Source organism: Pagrus pagrus (assembly GCF_965226575.1).
Source record: "Pagrus pagrus genome assembly, chromosome: 11".
Lineage (NCBI taxonomy): Eukaryota > Metazoa > Chordata > Actinopteri > Spariformes > Sparidae > Pagrus > Pagrus pagrus.
In genome coordinates, this window is record NC_140195.1 from 29,334,266 (window position 1) to 29,355,991 (window position 21,726).

At 39.2% G+C, this 21,726-nt stretch overlaps 1 protein-coding gene across 2 annotated transcripts; it reads left to right on the top strand.

Moving 5' to 3' along the window:
- Positions 1-10: 10 nt before the first annotated feature.
- Positions 11-14,083, top strand: LOC311265084 (tumor necrosis factor receptor superfamily member 14-like). 2 transcript variants are annotated; one of them, XM_084366413.1, is made up of 8 exons: positions 11-2,288; positions 2,391-2,483; positions 4,992-5,117; positions 6,489-6,647; positions 6,757-6,841; positions 7,069-7,205; positions 7,284-7,310; positions 9,995-14,083. In XM_084366413.1, exons 1-7 carry the CDS (start codon positions 2,264-2,266, stop codon positions 7,304-7,306), a joined length of 648 nt encoding a protein of 215 aa, XP_084222539.1. In that variant the 5' UTR covers positions 11-2,263; the 3' UTR covers positions 7,307-7,310; positions 9,995-14,083. The 2 variants fall into 2 exon arrangements, with proteins under 2 accessions (XP_084222539.1, XP_084222538.1); XM_084366412.1 differs by lacking the exon at positions 7,284-7,310.
- The last annotated feature ends 7,643 nt before the right edge of the window (positions 14,084-21,726 follow it).

A 21,726-nucleotide genomic window follows, 5' to 3' on the forward strand; every position in this document is an offset into this window, starting at 1 on the left:
CTGAGGGATTGCCACCTTATTGTGGTCAGGGGGTTTGCGTGCCTCATTGACCTTAAGACCTATACCAGCAGGAGCTTAGTCTTCAGGTGGGACACCCAAGTTGGACAGGTCTGAAGGTAGAGGCCTGACAAAGTGCAATCCACTTCTCCAAGTTGGGGTTGGACACATAGCTAACAACCCAATTCAGTGAAGAAACACTGTTACTATAAGCACAGAAAAAAGTGCTGGAGCATGATGTGTACACATGATGCCCCCTTCACATTTCTGACTGCCCCCTCATATATGCCTGCCTAGAACCGGCCCTGCTTTGTATTGTTTTCAGTGGAGTTGGTCAAAATGTCAAAATAGATGAAAAAATAATCACATTGTTTTTTGTTTTGCTGAAGCCAAACAACGATGAATTTAGTAGTAATTATTGGACAGTTTTTACAAGCCTGGCACCATTTCTGATTGTTTACCTAAGAGATGAGAATGACAAACCTCCAGTAAATGTGCTCAGGACTCAGCTCAGACACTGAGCCAGTCCTTCATGCCTGATGGCCTATATTTCAACTAAACATGCTTGAAGGGTCACTATGTAATTTTGGAGAAGAAATTCAAATTCAAGAGTTTCCATACTTCTAATATTAATGAGGTAATAATACAAACTCAGAATTATTAATTTTTTCCATAACTGACTAAACCTTAAAGCTTAGAGTGACAGTTCAGGTGTTTTGTGTCACCTGCAGTAGGCTAGATGACCGTCAGCTCTCCCCGTGTGGAGAAGCAGTGTGTATCACTGACAGGGAAGCAGAGCATTGTACTGCTGAACAGCAGCGACAGCAAGATGTATTCTAGCCACCTAAAAAGAAAAATCTGTTTCAGTGTTCGCTATATTTTGAACATTTTGGGCGCTTTAGGTGTACAATGCTGTTGTTCCCTGTCGGTGCTGCCTCATACAACCTCCACATCAAAAGACCTGAAATATCACTGTAAGTTCAGTCTGTTCATTTTATTTAGTCATGAAAACAAAGAGTTTGTTCATTTAGGTTGTTTAGGTATAAAAAAAATAAGTCACTGAAGATCTTTCTCTTCTGATTCAAATGTCTTCCCCAAAACTCCACAGTGCATCTTTAGGATACAGAATAATATTGTGGTTATTGATGTATGATGAGGTGAAAGCTAAAGTGTTGCTGACTGCTGCTTAAGACAAACATCCTGACACACTAACATACTGCTGAGCAGAAAAGTGCAGCCTGCCAGCTGTGAAGTGGTTAGGATGTCATTCAACTGCATTTGTTCAACTCGGCACAGAAAAGGTGGTAAAAAAGTTGAAAATTGAGATTGAGTGGTTGCCCTGTGGCTTCATTCTTCAAGGTCTCGGGTTTTCCCTTCTTTCATAACGGAGGACGGAATCACCAACGGCAGAAATACACTGAATAATAGGAACGGCACTGGAACAAATTTATGGAGGACACTGACTGGAAGAAGATTTGGCTCTTACCCAACTGATACCTGTTAACTAATAAAGTGAGAGAAATTTCATTTAAGATTATTCATAGATTTTATCCATCCAATGGACCACATTGCAAAAAGATTTAAAGAGAACATTGATGTTCCGTACATGTTGAAACTGTGAGCCATTTGTTTTGGCTCTACCCTATTGTACAAAAACTGTGGAGTGATATTTGTAATTTTGTTGCTATCAATGTTGATGAAGATTTTATTTTGTTTTGGAGGCATGTACTATTTGGGCTCCCTGACCTGAGAAAAAACAAGGAAAAAGCCAACATAACTTTTATAATCAACCTTATTATTTTAATGGCAAAATGTCACTTTCACAAATGTAAGTAAATTAAAAAAAAACTTAAAAAACATTTATTTTTTTTTAAATTGCTCTTAGCGGTGAGCTCAGGCAGTACATAACCTCCATCAAATTTTCAAGCACCCAGAAATCGATTAAGACTGTCTCTATATGTGAAAACTTGAAAAAAAAATTGTAAACTTGTAAATTCCCCCTGGCGTATACCATAGAAGTCCTTTATATATTGAATATTAATTGTGAAATACTTTTTTTGTTATGTAAAACAAAGTTTTGAATTAAAAAAAAAAAAAAAAAAAAAAAATAGGAACGGCACTTCCTTTAAGGGAAGTGGTCACGTGACACCAAAACACGCGGATGTGCTCCACCAGCGTTGTTAGCATTTTTCTTTTTTGGCATTGTGATTTAGCCTCATCGTTTTCAAAACGTACCTAATGAAACAATGTAATAGCCCGTATTATAATGCTTTCGACGTTTGTTGTCCTCGGTAAGTAACGCCCACTGCTTACGTCAAGTCACCACGCAGTAGACAAACATATGCTAACGTTAGCCTAGCTTAAACAGCAGAGCTAACTCTGTTTTTTTATAGGTTACGTCGCTGCCCTCACGATACCAACGCTGTGCTGTCGACCAAAGGAATACACAGCACGGGATGGACAATGCTGTCCAAAGTGTCATGAAGGTATAAATGTCCGAAGTCAGCTAAGCTACGACACAACTACGGCCTCCATGTTACTGCGCCCTATTGCAGATCGCCATTTTAAAAAAAAACCATCCTCGTTTGTCGTTCGGCAGAATTGGCACCAATGTGATTTTTAGACATTATGAGACTACCATGTCACCAGGTTGAACACACATTTTTATATGTATTTATTTTATATATTAGTTAAATGCGCCATTAAATTGTAATAATCAGAAAGGGTGTGTCTTTCTGTTTAAATTCAAGAAGTTATAATAGCACGATATCATCTATAAAATCAATGTTTTTGCATTTTGTCATGCCAGAATTTCTTAAAGTGCTAATTGTCACAATACTCGAAACTAAAACATGCACTAACAAAGAGTAACATTTCCAGAGGTGGGAATTGTGAAGTCATTTCCATGCCATGTATTTGTTCTGCTCAGTCACTGAACCAGGTGCATTCACTAATTAGCTCACCTTCCTGGCTGAAGAGCTGTGCTGATTGGACTCAGCTGGTTTAGTGCATGAACAGAACAAATACATGGCATGGAGATGACTTGATGACTCCACAATTCCCACCTCTGAACATTTCACATAGAATATATACTGTGACCTTATTTTTCCACTTCCTCATATCTGTCATATAACAGCTTGCTCGCTGATAGAGCATGAGTACATTACAGTCTCAATACCTGTGTATGTGTGGAACTGGTGTTTGCATATTTATTAGTTTGTACACATCGTTTATATCCTACATTCTTTCCAAAAGCTGAAGAGAGTGAAAGTGTCATCTCTCACTTACATTACATTGTAATAGTGCTTCCAAGTATATTTACTTATATTGAAATAATACATTTCACTAAGTTCCATGCAACTATTATGCAATAATAATAATACAATTAATTTATAAATGTCCCAAGTCATCTAAGGACACCTCTCAAAGCCAGATAAAACAGTTATTACATAAGAAGCCAATCGTAATAAAGATACAGATACAGGTATACATAACAGATGAGAACAGAATCATAATACGCACATTATTAAGCGTTAGGAAAAGCCAATCCAAACAGGTGAGTATTCAGTGTTGACTTGTAAGAAGCAACAGATGTTCACTAGAGCAAACCCTGACAGAGAGCATTCAAGGGGGTGTGTGCAGCCACGCTGAAGGCCCTGTCAGTCACCCACAGGGCAGAGTCTGGGTGGGATTAGATAGGCATCAGAGCTACACGGTGAGTGAGTAGGGGTGTAGGGATGTAAAAGACTGGACAGATAGGGAGGTGCCAAGCAATTGAGTGATTTCGAAACGGAAAGGAAAAGTACTTCCAACAAGATGCAGAATTTAACTGCCAGCCAGTGCAGTGTTGAGGATAGGTGTGCTCCCTGGACCATGTGGCAGAGAACTCTTGCAGCTGAATTCTGGACATATTTTATTCTTTTATACTATGAGTAAGCCAAAAAGGAGGACACTGCAGTAATCGAGTAGATGTGATAAAGGCTTGGATTAGAGTCTTAGCAACAGATAGAAAGAAAGATAGACGTGAAGTCTGGAGGTGGTATTCAGGGGAAAAAGGACATTGGGTAATATTTTTGATGTGTGCGTCATAATAGAGGATGGGATCTTAAAATTTTGACCTCAACAACAGAGTTAAGAACCCTCTTAATTATGTGTTGTTATACAAGCTGTAAATGCAGATAAGAAAATTCTAATGAGGTAAAAGCAATTCAATCAGATTGATTCAGTTTTGTGGTTTTTAGTCATCAGCAGAGGTGACATCAACATTGTATGTTGTGAATCTTAATACTAAAGAATATGTTGACATTAATATTGCAGTTAGCAGGATGTCAGTGGATGAATACATTAGGTGGTTCCAGGCGATGACAGCTGGGTTGACTTTGACCTTTATTTTTTTTTTAGTATAATTCTCGCTAACCAAACAAATACTAATTGTGTATAATGTTACGATCGGTAGTTCAAGTTTGGTTTATCCAAACAGAACCCCAATTTAAGCAAGAGAACACAGGCTGATTTTTGCAGGTCAAATTGAATCCAGAATCGTAGGTGGATGGACGAGTTTTAAATAAATAGTGGAAAACAAAAGAACACATTTTGGCATATTCTGTTCAAGCTGGTACTAGTTCCTCAGAAAACAAAGCCATTACTGCAGCAATGAAATTACTATTATTGATATGAGTGGATATGAATGACGGTTAATTTCTGCTGAAAAACATCCCAAAGTTGAACCAAATACAATCACAGATTAGTTTTTCAAGATTCAAGAGGGTTTATTGTCGTTCCACCATATACACAGTACACAGTGCAATGAAATAACGTTTTCCAAGAGGCTTCAGTGCAAACAAACGACAACAACAGTACCATATGCTACATGTAACTGCTAGTTACATGTAACTAGTTATAGTTACTGTTTGTAGGTACTGGTCTTGTAGATTATTTCCCATCTATTTCTTGGTGATTATGTGATGTTGACGGCATGTTTCTGTCTTGAACAGGCACAGTTGTTCGAAAAGACTGCACATTACAGTCAGGCACAGGCTGCAGCCCCTGTGACAATGGGACTTATATGAACCTACCCAACGGGCTGAGTAAATGTTTCTCCTGCACATTCTGTGACCCAGGTATGTCTGGATTGAGTTTACATTTCTGCCATCCATTCACACAATTTTACATGTAAAAAAAGATACACAATTGTACTAGTAAAAGTACACACACATTAGCATGCACTCACAAATACACAGGTAATAGTGTTAATAAGACTTGAAATGAGTAATAAAAAAAAAACACACACACTGAATACACTAAAAATCCTTTTTCAGTTATGATGATCTGGTAATGGGTCACCTCTCCCACCTGCCCTCAGGTGCAGGGCATGGGCCTCCATAAAAAAGGAAACAATTTGGATGAGGTATTTGAGGACGGGTGACAGATGAAACGGTTACCTCTAACAAGCATGTCAGTTTGGGATTGGTCTGGCACCGCAGCTTTTCTCACTGTGGTATTGATTATTTTTCTCATGATGAAAAAAATAATCAATACCACATGTGCAAGATGCACATAAGATCTGGCTATATGCTGACAAAATAATCTACAGAAAATATGTTCATATGCTGGGATTTGTGCAAAGGCAACTATCTTCACACCCAGTTGGTGTTTGTTAAAAATTGTTTTAATACATTGTTTTAATCTGTCCTACAGAAGTTCTATCACACCAGTTCTACTAATAAAAATATTGAGTTGCACTTTAACGATTTTTGGACACATGCGTGACCGAAACAGTTGCACCCTGGAGCCCTGAACGTGCTGCTTGGTTGACTTGTTTGCTGAAAAGTGACCCCATATGGGAAATGGGTTGTTTGAATAGAGCCTAGATTGCCCATCAGAAATAAACTTTTTTACAGGGTTTTAATTATAGATGATTAATATGGTATTAGTATTGACCAGTTAAATTAATATTGAATTGCTCGAATTAAAGAAATCATCAAATTAAAAATCTCGCCCATTAAAAACTGGGATTGGCTCCCGTAACCCCCGCAACCCCCTGAAAGGGGGGGATAGAGCGGCAACATCCCCGCGACCCTCACGGATAAGCGGCAGAAAATGAGATGAGATGAGATCAAATTAAAAACAATAATGAAATATACCAATTCATCATTAACTTTCATATACTGACTTTTAGAGATGAGTTAATAATTGATTTGCATAACAGAATTGTTACTGTTTGTTTTTCCATTTGCTACAGCGTCTAGTATTTTTTCAATTCATTTTTGTGCAACAGGAGCTCTTGTTGGCCAGCTACTATGTGTTGAACAACAGTTCGGCCAATAAGTAGCTCCTGCTGCGTCATTGTGGGCCAGATTTAATTCAGTTTTTGCTTGCTTGCAGTCAAATAAGTTCACATTAAATTATTTCAAATGTTATTTAAAATGGAATGAAATGTAAAAAAATATATATATTCAACAATAATATATTGACTGTTTGTTTGCTCTTAGGTCACGGTCTGTTCACCCAAAAGGAGTGCACAGCAAAAAGTGACGCACATTGTGGTGTTTTACCTGGGTATTTCTGCAGTAGTTTGGCAGATGATGCAGGATGTAGTTTGGCAGAGAAACATACACGTTGTGACCCTGGTCAGAGGATAAAAGAACCTGGTAAGAAAAATAAGTTAAACCAACCTGATGGTTACATGCAGATGCACGAGAGATGTTCAATGGATGCTGGGTGAGTGTGTATTAATTTCACTTCTGTCTTTTTTTAAAGGTACCAGCAGAACTGACACAGTGTGTGAACCCTGTAAGCCAGGCTATTTTTCCAAGGATGGTGTGAACTGCACCGCCTGGACCAAGTAAGACATTGTTTGACAATTTGTTTGTACAAAATGACCAAGTTATTTTTGCATGGAACTTTGTCATTTTAGTCTAATTTTAGATAAACCAAATGTCACAAAGCATAAGTAATTGTGTGTGAGTGTGTCATTGTTCACTTTTATTTGTGCTGACATCTCTAATAGAGTTTTTCCTTTGAAACACAAAAAGGAACTAAAGCTGTCTTTATTTCTCTTTTTTCCAACAGCTGTCCAGACACTCAAGTAAAACTCGAAGGAAGCACGAGCAGTGACGTTGTCTGTGGATCTGCTTCAAGAAACCATTACTGTTCTGTATTTGTATTGGTGTTATTATTATTAACAGCTGTTGCACTAGTGATCACAGGTTAGTGCTAGTTTTGCATGCATAATTTACATAAATGTTTTGCAACTTGTTTATCTAACATGTTTCTTGCTTTTTCAGCCAGGCTAACATCAAAAAAATAATTAGGTACATCACATCAATTTATTTATCATTAATATTGATTTTCTAAGTTCTTCTTTATGGAGAGAATTTTGTTCCTTTATTATTCAATCAAAAAGAATAGATTTGAAACCAAAAAAGAGATTTGAGAGCAAAAGAGAGTAAGTGGCAATCAAATTTTTTTCCTTTGAGATCGAACAGGTTGCAATTGGAAAAAAAAATATGAGAGAGCATATTTCTTCAACTTCAATCAAAACTCAAAGCCATTTTGCTTATAAATCAGTCCTCTTTGCTTTCAAGTTAAAAACCTTTGCTTGCAGATCAGTCCTCTTTGGTTGCAAATTCTAAAGTTTTGCTTGCGAATTCAACTGCACTTGATGGGCGGGGCCTACGCTGGTGGATGAGAGAAGAGTTTCTATTGGCTGGTTTGACCTGGCTCCAGCGCCAGCTACGCCTTCCACATTACACCCACTTCCCCCTTGTGCTGTGCTGCTTGGAGGTAGAGTTTAGATTCTCTACCCGAGCCCGAGCCCGAGCCCGGACTTATTTCCCACCACTATCCTCGGGCCAGCATTTGTGTGTTGTTGTTGTTTTTTTAAATCATTACTTTTTTCATTTGCGATCCATTCCGTTATGAATAAACAAACAACGCAGTGAACATGCTTCGTCCTTGTTGCATTATTCATTAAGATAATCGTAAACAGACTTCTGTAGTTCAAACACCTGGGAGTTGTAGTTGAGATCGTCAGTTATAACAGCCCACTGTAACGTGGGCTGGTGAAGGGGAAGGTGATTGTCCACTTTAGTGCGGTGCCTCCGGTTACTCAAGAGACAGCAGGCAGCATGTGGGGGTTTCCACACGGCACTTTTATTCATAGTACTGACCACACCATGCCAGGTCTCTACGGCACTAATGTTACAGGCATACGCAAACGATCCAGGCCGAGGTTCTTGCACCAACACTTTACTAAATATAGACAAAATAAAATGGAGTCTTCTCTCTGTCGGCAGCATCCTGTCTCACGGAGAGCGGAAGTACACCTGCTCTTCTTCATCGTACAGGTTACATCACCCACTAAACAAAAGGAGGCTACATTGAATAACTCTGACTGTTACGCCACGTATTAAAAAATTGTCGGGTTTAAATCGGGCTCGGGCTCATAATTACAGTTAATGTGTCGGGCCGGGCTCGGACACAACGTACACGGGTTCGGGAAGGGTCGGGCTTGATTTTTTGGGCCTGATCTAAGCTCTACTTGGAGGTAAGTTGATAGCCTGTTGCTCTTGAAACGTTTCCCATAAGTAATGAATTGCGCTATATATCGTTAGCTACAGCCTGCCGTACATTCACAACAACAACAACAACAACAAGTAATGAATTATAATGCCCTGCTGCTGCAAGCATTAGCAGCATCATGGTTGTCTCTGCTAGTCACGGCCTGAGCAGAGTAGCCTAATGAGTGAGTGAATTACAGGGAGGCGGATACAACGTAGGGCTGTGATTTAAACATTTAGTGTTGCATGGTACTGCGGTGCCAACACGTCACGGTTCCTACACAACAGTACTACCGTGGATTACTAAACTACCTCAACTAAACTCCTCCCGGCTCCTTTCTCACTACAGCTGTTCTAATGTCAACAAACAGATCAGTGGTGCAGAAATTTGCGTTTCTCTTCTATAGCCGACACATTCTACATCTCGGAGGTCAAAAGCATCATTCAGTGTCATTTAAGTCTGACGCAGCTGCTCCTGTATAGACCAGTAATGCTGGCTGGTTAGAAATATGTGCGTGAATTTGTTAAATTATTCGCCACGTGTGTTTGTTGACATTAGAACAGCTGTAGTGAGAACGGAGCCGGGAGGAGTAGCAGCAGCCCACTACACAGTGGAAACTGGCACCGCGTTCAGCGGTAGTACTGTTGTGTAGGAACCGTGACGTTTTGGCACCGCGGGTACCATGCAACACTAAATGTTTAAATCACAGCCCTACGTTGTATACGATTCACTCATTAGGCTACTCTGCTCAGGCCGTGACTAGCAGAGACAACCATGATGCTGCTAATCAGTGTGCTTGCAGCAGCAGGGCATTATAATTCATTACTTCTTGTTGTTGTTGTTGTGAATGTACGGCAGGCTGTAGCCAACGATATATAGCGCAATTCATTACTTATGGGAAACGTTTCAAGAGCAACAGGCTATCAACTTACCTCCAAGCAGCACAGCACAAGGGGGAAGTGGGTGTAATGTGGAAGGCGTAGCTGGCGCTGGAGCCAGGTCAAACCAGCCAATAGAAACTCTTCTCTCATCCACCAGCGTAGGCCCCGCCCATCAAGTGCAGTTGAATTCGCAAGCAAAACTTTAGAATTTGCAACCAAAGAGGACTGATCTGCAAGCAAAGGTTTTTAACTTGAAAGCAAAGAGGACTGATTTATAAGCAAAATGGCTTTGAGTTTTGATTGAAGTTGAAGAAATATGCTCTCTCATATTTTTTTTTTCAATTGCAACCTGTTCGATCTCAAAGGAAAAAAATTGATTGCCACTTACTCTCTTTTGCTCTCAAATCTCTTTTTTGGTTTCAAATCTATTCTATTTGATTGAATAATAAAGGAACAAAATTCTCTCCATACTTCTTGTGCAAACAAAATGTTTCACACAACTGACTGCACCCATTTGTTTTAATGTCATATTTATTTCCTCTTCTTTTTCCCAGACCAAAGCCTCCAGTACAGGAAGTAAATGACTGAGTTTGTGTCTTTATGTCTTGACCAAATTTGATGTCCATCCATCCAGCGGATGTCATTAAAAGCCACAGATTTTGCCCATCTGGTGGCGCTATAGGAATACTCAGTTTTAGGAGCAGATATTTAGGGTCCGGGCAGCTAAGCTGCCAGGAACCTATTGTATTCCTAGGAATTCTTTCTTTCTTTCTTTCTTTCTTTCTTCTTCTTCTTCCGAGGAAGTCATACTTCCCATGGGCGAAAACTCACCAAACTTTACAGAAATGTCCGGCCCCATGCCAGATTTACTTAATTCCAAGGACATGTCAATATTCCTCCTGGGGGGGGCACAATAAGCGTTTAAATTTAAAAACTTTAAAAATACCTACAAAATCAATAGTACATGCTACAGTTTTGAAACTTTCACCAAACTGTAGCCCCAATACTGCTGAAACTTTAGTCCACTTAAACTCATTACAAATTATGAAGTCCATCACTCAGTTTTTTTCAAAACCTGTAAAACTTATAAAACCTATCACCAAACTTGCTAGAGAGCAAGTTAGAGAGCATCTTCAGACCGTCCTCCACAAAACTTGTTTCTCGGATTTTTGATTTATCAAAAATTAAGCCTACAGTGCATCAAAATGTTTGACTGTAAACAGTACTGTAAACATATACTATCAAATTCTTGCTAAATACATTTTCAATCTTCCTGAAAAAAATTGAGAATATTTTGCAGTCATGGTTGATGGAGTTTGGCAAATATCAGAATTTTATCTCAAAAACTGAATTTTTGAGAACATTTTGAATTCTGCTCTCATGGGAACAACTGGAGTCAATGGAAGAGTGGCATTTTTAAACATCAGATTTTCTCTTATGAAGCAAAACACTTTAAGTTAAAAACAAATCACCAACACATCCATGCTGTCAAGATGCAATTTATGTATTATCAGATTTTTGTTCAGGTAACAGAATTTCTGACGTTTTGACCATTTTTGAAATCTGCCTTGACAACAGCTGCCCGGACAGTGACTCCCTGAGTAGACAAATGCAGCCACACAGCAGGTCTCACTTCCAGCCAATTAGCTCAGTGAGTTAGGAGCTGGTGCTTGGTGTCAGGGGTTGTGGGTTCAAGACCCAGCAAGGATGATGATGATGATGACGATGACGATGACGACGACGACGACAGATCAAAATGGCAGATGTCCTCAACACAAGACCCTTGTCCTGACGGTGGCATCACAGCAAGCCTCTAAATTAAATAAAAACAAATAGCTTGGACTGGACCATGGATGAAAGTTAACCAAATTTTGCACAAAGGTCCAGTCTCATGCCAGATTACCTCAGCTGTAAACCCAAGCCAATAGTCCTGATGGTGGTGCTACAGCAAGCGTCTAAAGTTCAAACCTTTGAAAAATCATAACAAATCAACCATACTTGCTGCAGCTTCAGAACTTTCATCAAACTGTAGCCTCAATATTGAAGAAACTTTTGTACATTTAAACCTATTAAAAATCATGAAGTACATCACTCAGTTTTTTTTCAAAAACTGTAAAACTTCTTAAACCTATTTCCTCTCTCCTCCTTTGATTTATGAAAAATTGAGCCTCAAAAACTGAATTTTTCACAGCATTTTAAATTTTTCTTTCATGTGAACAATTGGAGTCAATGCAGTAATGACATAGCTAAACATCAGTTATTCACTTATGGAGCAAATCAATCATTTTTAAAAACAAATTACCAACATCTCCATGCTGCAATATGTGTATTTTCAGATTTTTTTCCTAATAACTGAATTTTTTATTACTTTGTGTTTGTTTTGTGGTGATGTAATTCCAGTCCAAACATAGGTGGCGGTAATGTGCTTTAATGCTGATTGACACCCTCCATTTAAACTGAAGAAGGAGAATCACTTAAAGTTGATCCAGCTGAGAGTGGGAGACAGGATCAGTGATCTAGTTCCGTGAGTGGGAATATACAGGTCCTTATCAAAAAATTAGCATATTGTGATAAAGTTCATTCTTTTCCATAATGTAATGATAAAAATTAAACTTTCATATATTTTAGATTCATTGCACACCAACTGAAATATTTCAGGTCTTTTATTGTTTTAATACTGATGATTTTGGCATACAGCTCATGAAAACCCAAAATTCCTATCTCAAAAAATTAGCATATCATGAAAAGGTTCTCTAAACGAGCTATTAACCTAATCATCTGAATCAACGAATTAACTCGAAACACCTGCAAAAGATTCCTGAGGCTTTTAAAAACTCCCAGCCTGGTTCATTACTCAAAACCACAATCAGGGGTAAGACTGCCGACCTGACTGCTGTCCAGAAGGCCATCATTGACACCCTCAAGCAAGAGGGTAAGACACAGAAAGAAATTTCTGAACGAATAGGCTGTTCCCAGAGTGCCGTATCAAGGCACCTCAGTGGGAAGTCTGTGGGAAGGAAAAAGTGTGGCAGAAAACGCTGCACGACGAGAAGAGGTGACCGGACCCTGAGGAAGATTGTGGAGAAGGGCCGATTCCAGACCTTGGGGGACCTGCGGAAGCAGTGGACTGAGTCTGGAGTAGAAACATCCAGAGCCACCGTGCACAGGCGTGTGCAGTAAATGGGCTACAGGTGCCGCATTCCCCAGGTCAAGCCACTTTTGAACCAGAAACAGCGGCAGAAGCGCCTGACCTGGGCTACAGAGAAGCAGCACTGGACTGTTGCTCAGTGGTCCAAAGTACTTTTTTCGGATGAAAGCAAATTTTGCATGTCATTCGGAAATCAAGGTGCCAGAGTCTGGAGGAAGACTGGGGAGAAGGAAATGCCAAAATGCCTGAAGTCCAGTGTCAAGTACCCACAGTCAGTGATGGTCTGGGGTGCCATGTCAGCTGCTGGTGTTGGTCCACTGTGTTTTATCAAGGGCAGGGTCAATGCAGCTAGCTATCAGGAGATTTTGGAGCACTTCATGCTTCCATCTGCTGAAAAGCTTTATGGAGATGAAGATTTCATTTTTCAGCACGACCTGGCACCTGCTCACAGTGCCAAAACCACTGGTAAATGGTTTACTGACCATGGTATTACTGTGCTCAATTGGCCTGCCAACTCTCCTGACCTGAACCCCATAGAGAATCTGTGGGATATTGTGAAGAGAAAGTTGAGAGACGCAAGACCCAACACTCTGGAGAGTGACCTATAAGACCTCAGCAGTGCCACAGGCTGATTGCCTCCATGCCACGCCGCATTGAAGCAGTCATTTCTGAAAAAGGATTCCCGACCAAGTATTGAGTGCATAACTGAACATAATTATTTGAAGGTTGACTTTTTTTGTATTAAAAACACTTTTCTTTTATTGGTCGGATGAAATATGCTAATTTTTTGAGATAGGGATTTTTGGTTTTTCTTGACTTTTTTGCCAAAATCATCAATATTAAAACAATAAAAGGCTTGAACTACTTCAGTTGTGTGTAATGAATCTAAAATATATGAAAGTCTAATGTTTATCAGTACATTACAGAAAATAATGAACTTTATCACAATATGCTAATTTTTTGAGAAGGACCTGTATATAAAAAAATCACAGCAAAACAAAGATTAAATCAAGAGAGCAATATTTCAAACCAATCTTTTTGGGGGGCATTTTTGCCTATATGGATAATACAGTGAGAGACAGGAAATGTGGACGCAGAGATTTATTTTTATTTTTACAGTGGTTACAAATATGCCTGCATGACAGTGTATAGCTTACTCACTTTGTGAAGCCTCACATGATCTGTCACTAGCCAGTTAACTAAGTGAGATAGAAGATGGACTTAGGTGTCAAAGGTTGTAAGTTCAAGCCTCAACTAATGCAAAATGAACATTATGATGTCAACTGTCTGTCTTCCTGTTCTACACTTTGTTGCTCAGCCTCAGAGTTGCCTAAATTTGCCAAAAATAGCCCGGACCCGACCCATCGCTGCGCAGCAGCTATAATTGTATTTTGTAACTACTATTTTTCTAATATGTGGTTCTGATCATTATCAGTCCAATGTATTTTTCTACTTTGTTATACCTCTGGTCTTTCAATAAAACTGTCAGTCTTTATAGCGTCTTGTTATCGGAAGGTCGCTGGTTCGACTCCCATAGTCTGCATGTCGAAATGTCCTTGGGCAAGATACTGAACCCCAAAACTGCTCCTGATGTGTCAAGTTCTTGGGTTTTCCTTTTCTTTAAGACTGAAGAATGAATTGTCAACAGAAGAAAGACACCGAATAATACGAACGGCGTCACATTTCCGTCCTGACTGAAGTGTCAGTGCTTTGAATTGTTAGGTTCGCTTCCTTTAGAAGAAGTGGTCACGTGACACCAAAGCACACAGATGTGTTGATCTCCATCACCGGCGTTGTTGTTACCATGTGTTATATATTATTATGATTTAGCCTTATCATTTTCAAAACTTACCTAATGAAACAATGTAATAAAAATATTTAAAATATTCCACATCATAACTTCCTGCTATTACTCTGAGGTGGAGTTCTATCATTCTGAACTGAAATAAGTGTGTGGAAACAGTGCGTTTCCTCCTAATATCAATCTGAATTAAGAGGGAAATATTAGAAATGTTTGACATTTTAGAGGGCTTTTGAAATTCCACACCAGAACTTCCTGACATTATATGAGTTAATCTTTGAGGTGAAGTACTATCTGTCGGAAATGAAATTAGTCTGTGGAAACTGTGATGAAAAGAGTGTCATCTGCAAGTACAGTGTAAAATCAAAAAACAAACAAACAGTATTTTTTATGACTTTTTAAATGATCATTATGATTATTCTAACATATTCTTTTAATTATGTCATCAGATTTGGTGATGTAAATATGTATATACAGACCCTTTCCAAAAAATTAGAATATCATGGAAAAGTTTATTTATTTCCATAATTCCATTCAAAAAGTTAAACTTTCATAGATTATAGATTCAGGGCCCACAATTTAAACGATTTCAAGTATTTATTTGTTTATTTGTACATAATTTGGGCTTCCAGCTCATAAAACCCACGAAAACAGGAATTCAAAAAATTAGAATACTATGAAGAAATCAGCCCAAATTTTGCAGGGCATGAATGTTTTAAACTGAGTGTCACACACTAATCATCTACTAAACTCAAAGCACCGGCACAGGTTTCCCCAGGTGTCATTAAATTGCTTCACTTTGGTTCAATTGTCTCAGTTTGGTTCAATATGGGGAAGACTGCAGACTTGACAACTGGCCAGAAGACCATCATTGATACCCTCCATAGGATGGGTGAGCCACAAAAGTTCATAGCTAAGGAGGCTGGCTGTTCACAGAGTGCTGTGCCCAAGCATATCAATGGAAAGTCTAGTGGAAGGGCAAAATGTGGCAGGAGAAGATGCACCAGCAGAAGAGATGACCGTGGGCTTCAGCGGATTATCAAACAGAGAAGATTCAAGAATCTGGCAGAGATCCAGAAAGAGTGGAATGAGGCGGGAGTCACAGCTCCAAAAACCACCACATTCAGACGCATTGGGAGATGGGCTACAACTGTCAGGTTCCTCGGGTCAAGCCACTTCTGAGCCTGAGCCAACGTAGGAAGCGTCTCAACTGGGCCTAGGAGAAGAAGGACTGGACTGTTGGCCAGTGGTCCAAGGTCCTCTTTTCCGATGAAAATAAAGTGTGCCTTTTCATTCGGGAATCAAGGTCCAAGGGTTTGGGGGAAGACGGGTGAGGAACAGATCCCAAGCTGCTTGAGGTCCAGTGTGAAATATCCACAGTCAGTCATGATTTGGGGTGCAATGTCCGGTGCAGGTGTTGGTAAACTCTGCTTTCTTAAATCCAAGGTCACCGCAACAGTCTACCAGAATGTTTTAGAGGACTTCATGATTCCTTCTGCTGAGGATCTGTATGGAGGTGCAGATTTCATCTTCCAGCAGGACCTTGCCCCTGCCCATACTGCCAGAAGCACCAAAACCTGGTTTGATGCCCATGCCATCACAGTGCTTGACTGGCCAGCCAACTCGCCGGACCTAAACCCCATTGAGAATCTATGGGGTATTATCAAGAGGAAAATGAGGGGCACCAGACCCAAAAACAAAGAAGAGACAGCAAGCATCAAGGAAATCTGGGCTTCCATAACTCCCAGGCAATGCCACAGGCTGATTGCCTCAATGCCACGGCGCATCGAGGCAGTGATTAAGGCAAAGGGATTCCCAACCAAGTATTGAAGATTGACATATCGTTTTGAAAGTACCATATTTTGATTGATTTGATGTGATCCTAATTTCTTTCTTTTTTTTTCTGCAAAAACTTGGAAGTAAATGGTGATTTCTTCACAGTATTCTAATTTTTTGAATTCCTGTTTTCGTGGGTTTTATGAGCTGGAAGCCCAAATTATGTACAAATAAACAAATAAATACTTGAAATCGTTTAAATTGTGGCCCCTGAATCTATAATCTATGAAAGTTTAACTTTTTGAATGGAATTATGGAAATAAACTTTTCCATGATATTCTAATTTTTTGGAAAGGGTCTGTACATGTTTATGTAAACAAACTAACCTGCTGAATTTACAAACCATTATTGTTTATTAAATTCCTTTAAAACAACCACTTCAAGGACACTCTGATCGTTATGTTGTTTTAACAACATTGTGTACTCGCTGCTTTAAAGGCTGTCTGTTCTTTAACATTAAATATCCCAAGAAAAGGAAAGTAGTGTCCACTCATTCAAAATTGGAAAAAATATATCAGGAAAGTGTTCAACACTCTCAATAATAATCTTAATTCCTTTCAATGAATAAGATCTTGTCCAACTATATGAGTGGTCGCGATTTTATCACCTTTTAGTTTTGTGTGTGACTATGGAGCCATTTTAATCTCCTGCTGTTATAAGCAGAAAGCTGTCCTACTGCAGGACATGACAATTAGCCTATTCATTAACTTACAATAAGCTTATATAAGTACTTTATCTATCGACTGATTGAAAACATCTATAAGTTAACAGTTTAAAACACCAATACATTTCTTCCAAACAGAAAACACCATCTCAAACTACTCTGTATAGCTCTTTTCTTCAGAAAACTCCCTAACCTCCCCCTCATTCATACCACACTTGGCACAGTCCCCCAGGAACTTGACCACAAAAGGAGTCTGAAGAGGTGGGGACTGTTTTGGCAGTTCCTGCTTCCAAATCAGATGAAGGCCAGGTGCAGTCTGGAGGAGAGGTGAGGAAACAAAAAACTGAACGGGATTGGGACTAAACAGCAGTGTAGCCCTAAGAAAACCACTTATCAGTGAGGTTACTCTGAAAAAAAGGCTTCAATTTGCTAGGGAGCATAAAGATTAGACTCTGGAGCAATGGAAAAAAGGTCATGTGGTCTGATGAGTCCAGATTTACAGAGATTCTATGCAGCAATTGATTTATTTTGTTTGTTTTTGAAAAAAGGTCGTCATTTAAATTTGGTGACAATGTAACTTCATTCATGCCAATAAAGTTTGTTTGAATTGATGGATGTAAACTGTGGGATTTGTGTGTGAGCAGCAGGTTTTTCTACAAGACCTCCAGTTATCTTCATTTTGTGGGGGTCTAAAATACCTGACGTTAGGGCCAGAGATAAATGAATACATGAGAGAGACTCTTGGAAGCCCCTGCCACATCCTGTGGAAACCCGTTTCCACCAGTTAAAGAAACAAAAGATGAAAACTAAGCTTGTTGAATAAATATTTCAATTGTAAGTCAAAATTACTAGTACATTATTACATTATGAGATAAAAAGTGTTTGGTGCCTTTATTTAGTTTAATGTGTGGGTATGATGATGATATGATGATATAGTGGGTTATTTGCACTCAAGTGGTTTTCTATTTTCTTATTATATTTTTTCACAGTTAACAGACAAGACCAGTTATTCCTGTTGAAATATTACACATGGTGATATACTGGTCTTTCCTGACATCCGATGTGACTGTCAGATACACGTAAGATCTGACTTAAAATATTTTGAAATATCCAGACAGCAGAAATCACTTGTGCTCGGTTACTGGTCGTATCTATACAATATCCTGACAGACTCTAGCAGTATAAAAGTGGTCCCATACCGGGAGTTGGATGTGCTCCAACCACAACATCTATGACTCGTGATATCATCAGGTATGACTTAAAATCACTTTGTTAATATTTTGAAATATCCAGACAGCAGAAATCACTTGTGCTCGGTTACTGGTCGTATCTATACAATATCCTGACAGACTCTAGCAGTATAAAAGTGGTCCCATACCGGGAGTTGGATGTGCTCCAACCACAACATCTATGACTCGTGATATCATCAGGTATGACTTAAAATCACTTTGTTAATATTTTGAAATATCCAGACAGCAGATATCACTTGTGTTCAGACTTCAGACGTGGTTACTGGTCATATCTATACAATATCCTGACGTTGGACATGACTAATGAATCTTCTGCAGATATGACCACTGTCCATTTCTGAATATGATGCATATTTATCTTTAGTATCCAGGATGACATGGACTCCAGATTCTAGCAGTATTAAAGTGCTCCCATATTTCATTTGACATTATTTTTACACTGTGGTATTGCTATTTTTACTTAAATACAAGATCTGTTTACTTCTTCCACCTCTGCCCTCGACTTATTCCTTCATAGATTTGTGTTGATAGGAAGGAGTTGTGTGTGTATGTGTGTGAGTTTTCACAGACTTCTCTCCTTTGTGAAGTGCTTACAACCTGTCCAACGTGCTCATCTTCTTATTCCCCTGATCATTGATGGTTTTACTGGATCTGTTGGATATGTGGGAATTTTAAAGTGTACCTGCTTGTTCAAAGAGTCTCCTGGTGACAAAGTTTTTTCTGGAGCAGTTGAACAACAATGCACCTGATTCACCTGATTCACATGAACATCGCTGAGGTTAAAAACACATCTCACAGCAGACTGTGTCACTTCAGATGTCTGAGTGTTTTATGGATTGTGACACTAAAGCAGTTGTATTGAGATAGTATGGTGACAAAGTGAGTTCAGTAGACTGCTGTGCTGCTGCCTTTGTGTGCTTTGGTTGACGTCCTCTCTGAGGACTGCCAGGGACACAGGTGGAGTCCTGCCCTGTGACATCTACATAAATATGTTTCAGCAGGTTTTATTATGGAGGAGGGAAAATAGCATTTTAATTCAGTAGTCAATTCTGGTGACTTGGTGAAGCGAGAGCAACTTAGAGCTCAACGCTCTAAAAATAGTGGAGATGATTGTGGACTTTACCCTCATCACAATATGTAACTGCACCATCAACACAGTGGAGTCCTGCCGCTTCCTGCTCACCATCATCTCCCAGGATCTGAAGTGGGAGCTGCACATCAGCTCTGTCATCAAAAAAGTCCAGCAGAGGATGTACTTCCTGCAGCAGTTGAAGAAATTCAGCCAGCCAAAGACGATGATGGTGCACTTCTACACTGCAATCGAGGCAGGACCTGCACGCCTCCAGGACCCTGAGACGTTAAGGTAAGATTGCTGCCGACCCCTCCCATCCCAGACACAAACTTTTTGAGACTCTCCCCTGGCAGGAGGCTGCGGTCCATCAGGACCAAAAGCTCTCGCCATAAGAACAGTTTCTTCCCATCTGCAACTTGCCTCATTAACAAGACATGTGACCCCCACTGACACTGACCCCCTCCCTCCCCCTTCACTTACATGAATGTAAAGTTTTAGTCACCAGACACTTTTATTTTGCACATTGCAATATGCTGTACATCTCTACTGTGACCTTGCACAATCCATGTCAAACGTTTTGCAGTCCTGCATAAATCTGTTCAGTCTTGCATCTATTTAAAATAAGTGACTGACTAAATGACTGGATTCCCTTATATGACACTGATAGCAATTTTCCATAACAACCTCCTAATAGTTAGTATCAGGTCATTTTATTTAGTCTTGTGACTTGAGTGTGCAAAAAGTGTCTCGTCCTTTGACACCGCTGACTGAGGTCGCCAAGCCTATCATCCGTTCACGACCACAGCAATTATTTATATTTAGGCTTAAACTGTCAGTGTGGCAAAATTCATCATAAAAGATGACTTGAAACCATGTTCACATCAGCTCTATCAGAACACTCACTAGCACAACCAATTTCAAATTGAGAGTCTATTAACTTCACGTGTATTTAACCCTCACCCTACAAACTTAAATTTCATACAACGAATACAGACTTGGGTCCGTGGGGACACCAAGAATAAACTACTATAAGACACAACCATCATAGGAAAATGTTACCTTGTGTCTTCCGATAATATTAGTTATTTGCACTTATGGGAATACGTTGTACTTGAAAGCTATTTATCATGTTTTCATTTTGGTATATTTTAGTTTTGAGTAATTTCAAGGAAACATTATTTGTGTTAATTTATGCGGTGAACCAGCTGCAGTCGTTATGAGCCCATATAAAAGAATTGAAATAAACCAGCAGGGTTCATGTGATGCTCAGGGCACACTGGCATGTGACATTTGAAGTAAACAATTGCTGCCTTCCTGTCTGTATTCGGGAAGTAAACACCTTTTTCAAGTAGATTTTCCAGCAGGTGTTATTCATTGCTGCATGAACAGTAAGCAGATGTTGTGTTTGTCTGTAGGTTTTTGTGTTTGTTTTTGTAGCAAAGACAATGTAGGCAGTATAGGCAAATGCTGGGTGTGCCATCCATCCATAGTGGCGCCACAAATGAGGGAAGAAAGAAAAACATCAAAGCTATTAACTTTTACAACTTTTTTACTAACACTATTTTAATAGTGTTATTTCAAAAACATGGCTAAAAAGCCCACAACAGCATAACTACATAACCTATTAAATAGGCCCTATTTTCTTTTCTCTATTAAGTTTCCTGCAGCATCAAACAGTGCACCACCCCCCAAAAAGAAGAAGAGGAGACGAAACAGGAAAGAGACGGATGTAATGCGAGACACCTGCTGATGTGATAGACTGATGTATATACGTTCATAAAAGGTCACTAAAATCAGTTTAAAAAACAGTCAATAAAATGAGTCGTTAAAAACAGTTACGGGGATGAGAGAAGTCATTCATAAATAGGTCAGCTAAAAATTTTGAAAAGTACTTTCATAAGTCATAATTTCAAATTAATGAGAATAATGTTAAAATTGTTAAATAGGTTAAAACATGTAAGTCCTGTGAAAAGGTAAAAACAGGTAAAAACCAGGTTAAAAACTTAAAGAGGTTATAAATATACCTATCTGTGATCTACCTGTTGCGCCTTATGAGAGATAACTCTTGTGATTGATTAGTCACGGCTGCAGTGACCGGAAGGGGGAGCTCTCGGCCATGATGCTTCATCCTAAGTGAAGCTGCAGGAGCTCCTGCCTCCTGAATTGTATGTTTGTTTAAGTGTTTTGTGTGTATTTAATGAACATGCTGACCTAATTTTGAGTGGTTTAGAAGCATTTTTATGATGTTTTGATTCCTAACTGGTGTGGTGGTAAGCAGCTAGTTTAACTCCGTCCTCTCGGAGGGCGGCACGGAGCAGAAGTATGACCCATATTATGTGCACGTTGTGTTTATTACTACTAACCATAAACAGACTATAATGCTGCAAATGTGTATAGTCAATCACTAATGTGTTTGTGAGTTCATTTCTAAAGCAACTGGAAACAAGGCATATAACAAATATAGAGACAATAGTGTTTGACATATGTTGTTATTCCCATTACAATTGAGTTGGAT

Excerpts from the sequence above, each read along its gene's own strand:
- LOC311265084 (XM_084366412.1), top strand. The coding sequence starts at position 2,264 with ATGCTTTCGACGTTTGTTGTCCTCG. Across the intron at positions 2,484-4,991 it reads CTGTCCAAAGTGTCATGAAG|GCACAGTTGTTCGAAAAGAC; the intron begins GTATAAATGTCC and ends TGTCTTGAACAG. Across the intron at positions 7,206-9,994 it reads TGTTGCACTAGTGATCACAG|ACCAAAGCCTCCAGTACAGG; the intron begins GTTAGTGCTAGT and ends TCTTTTTCCCAG.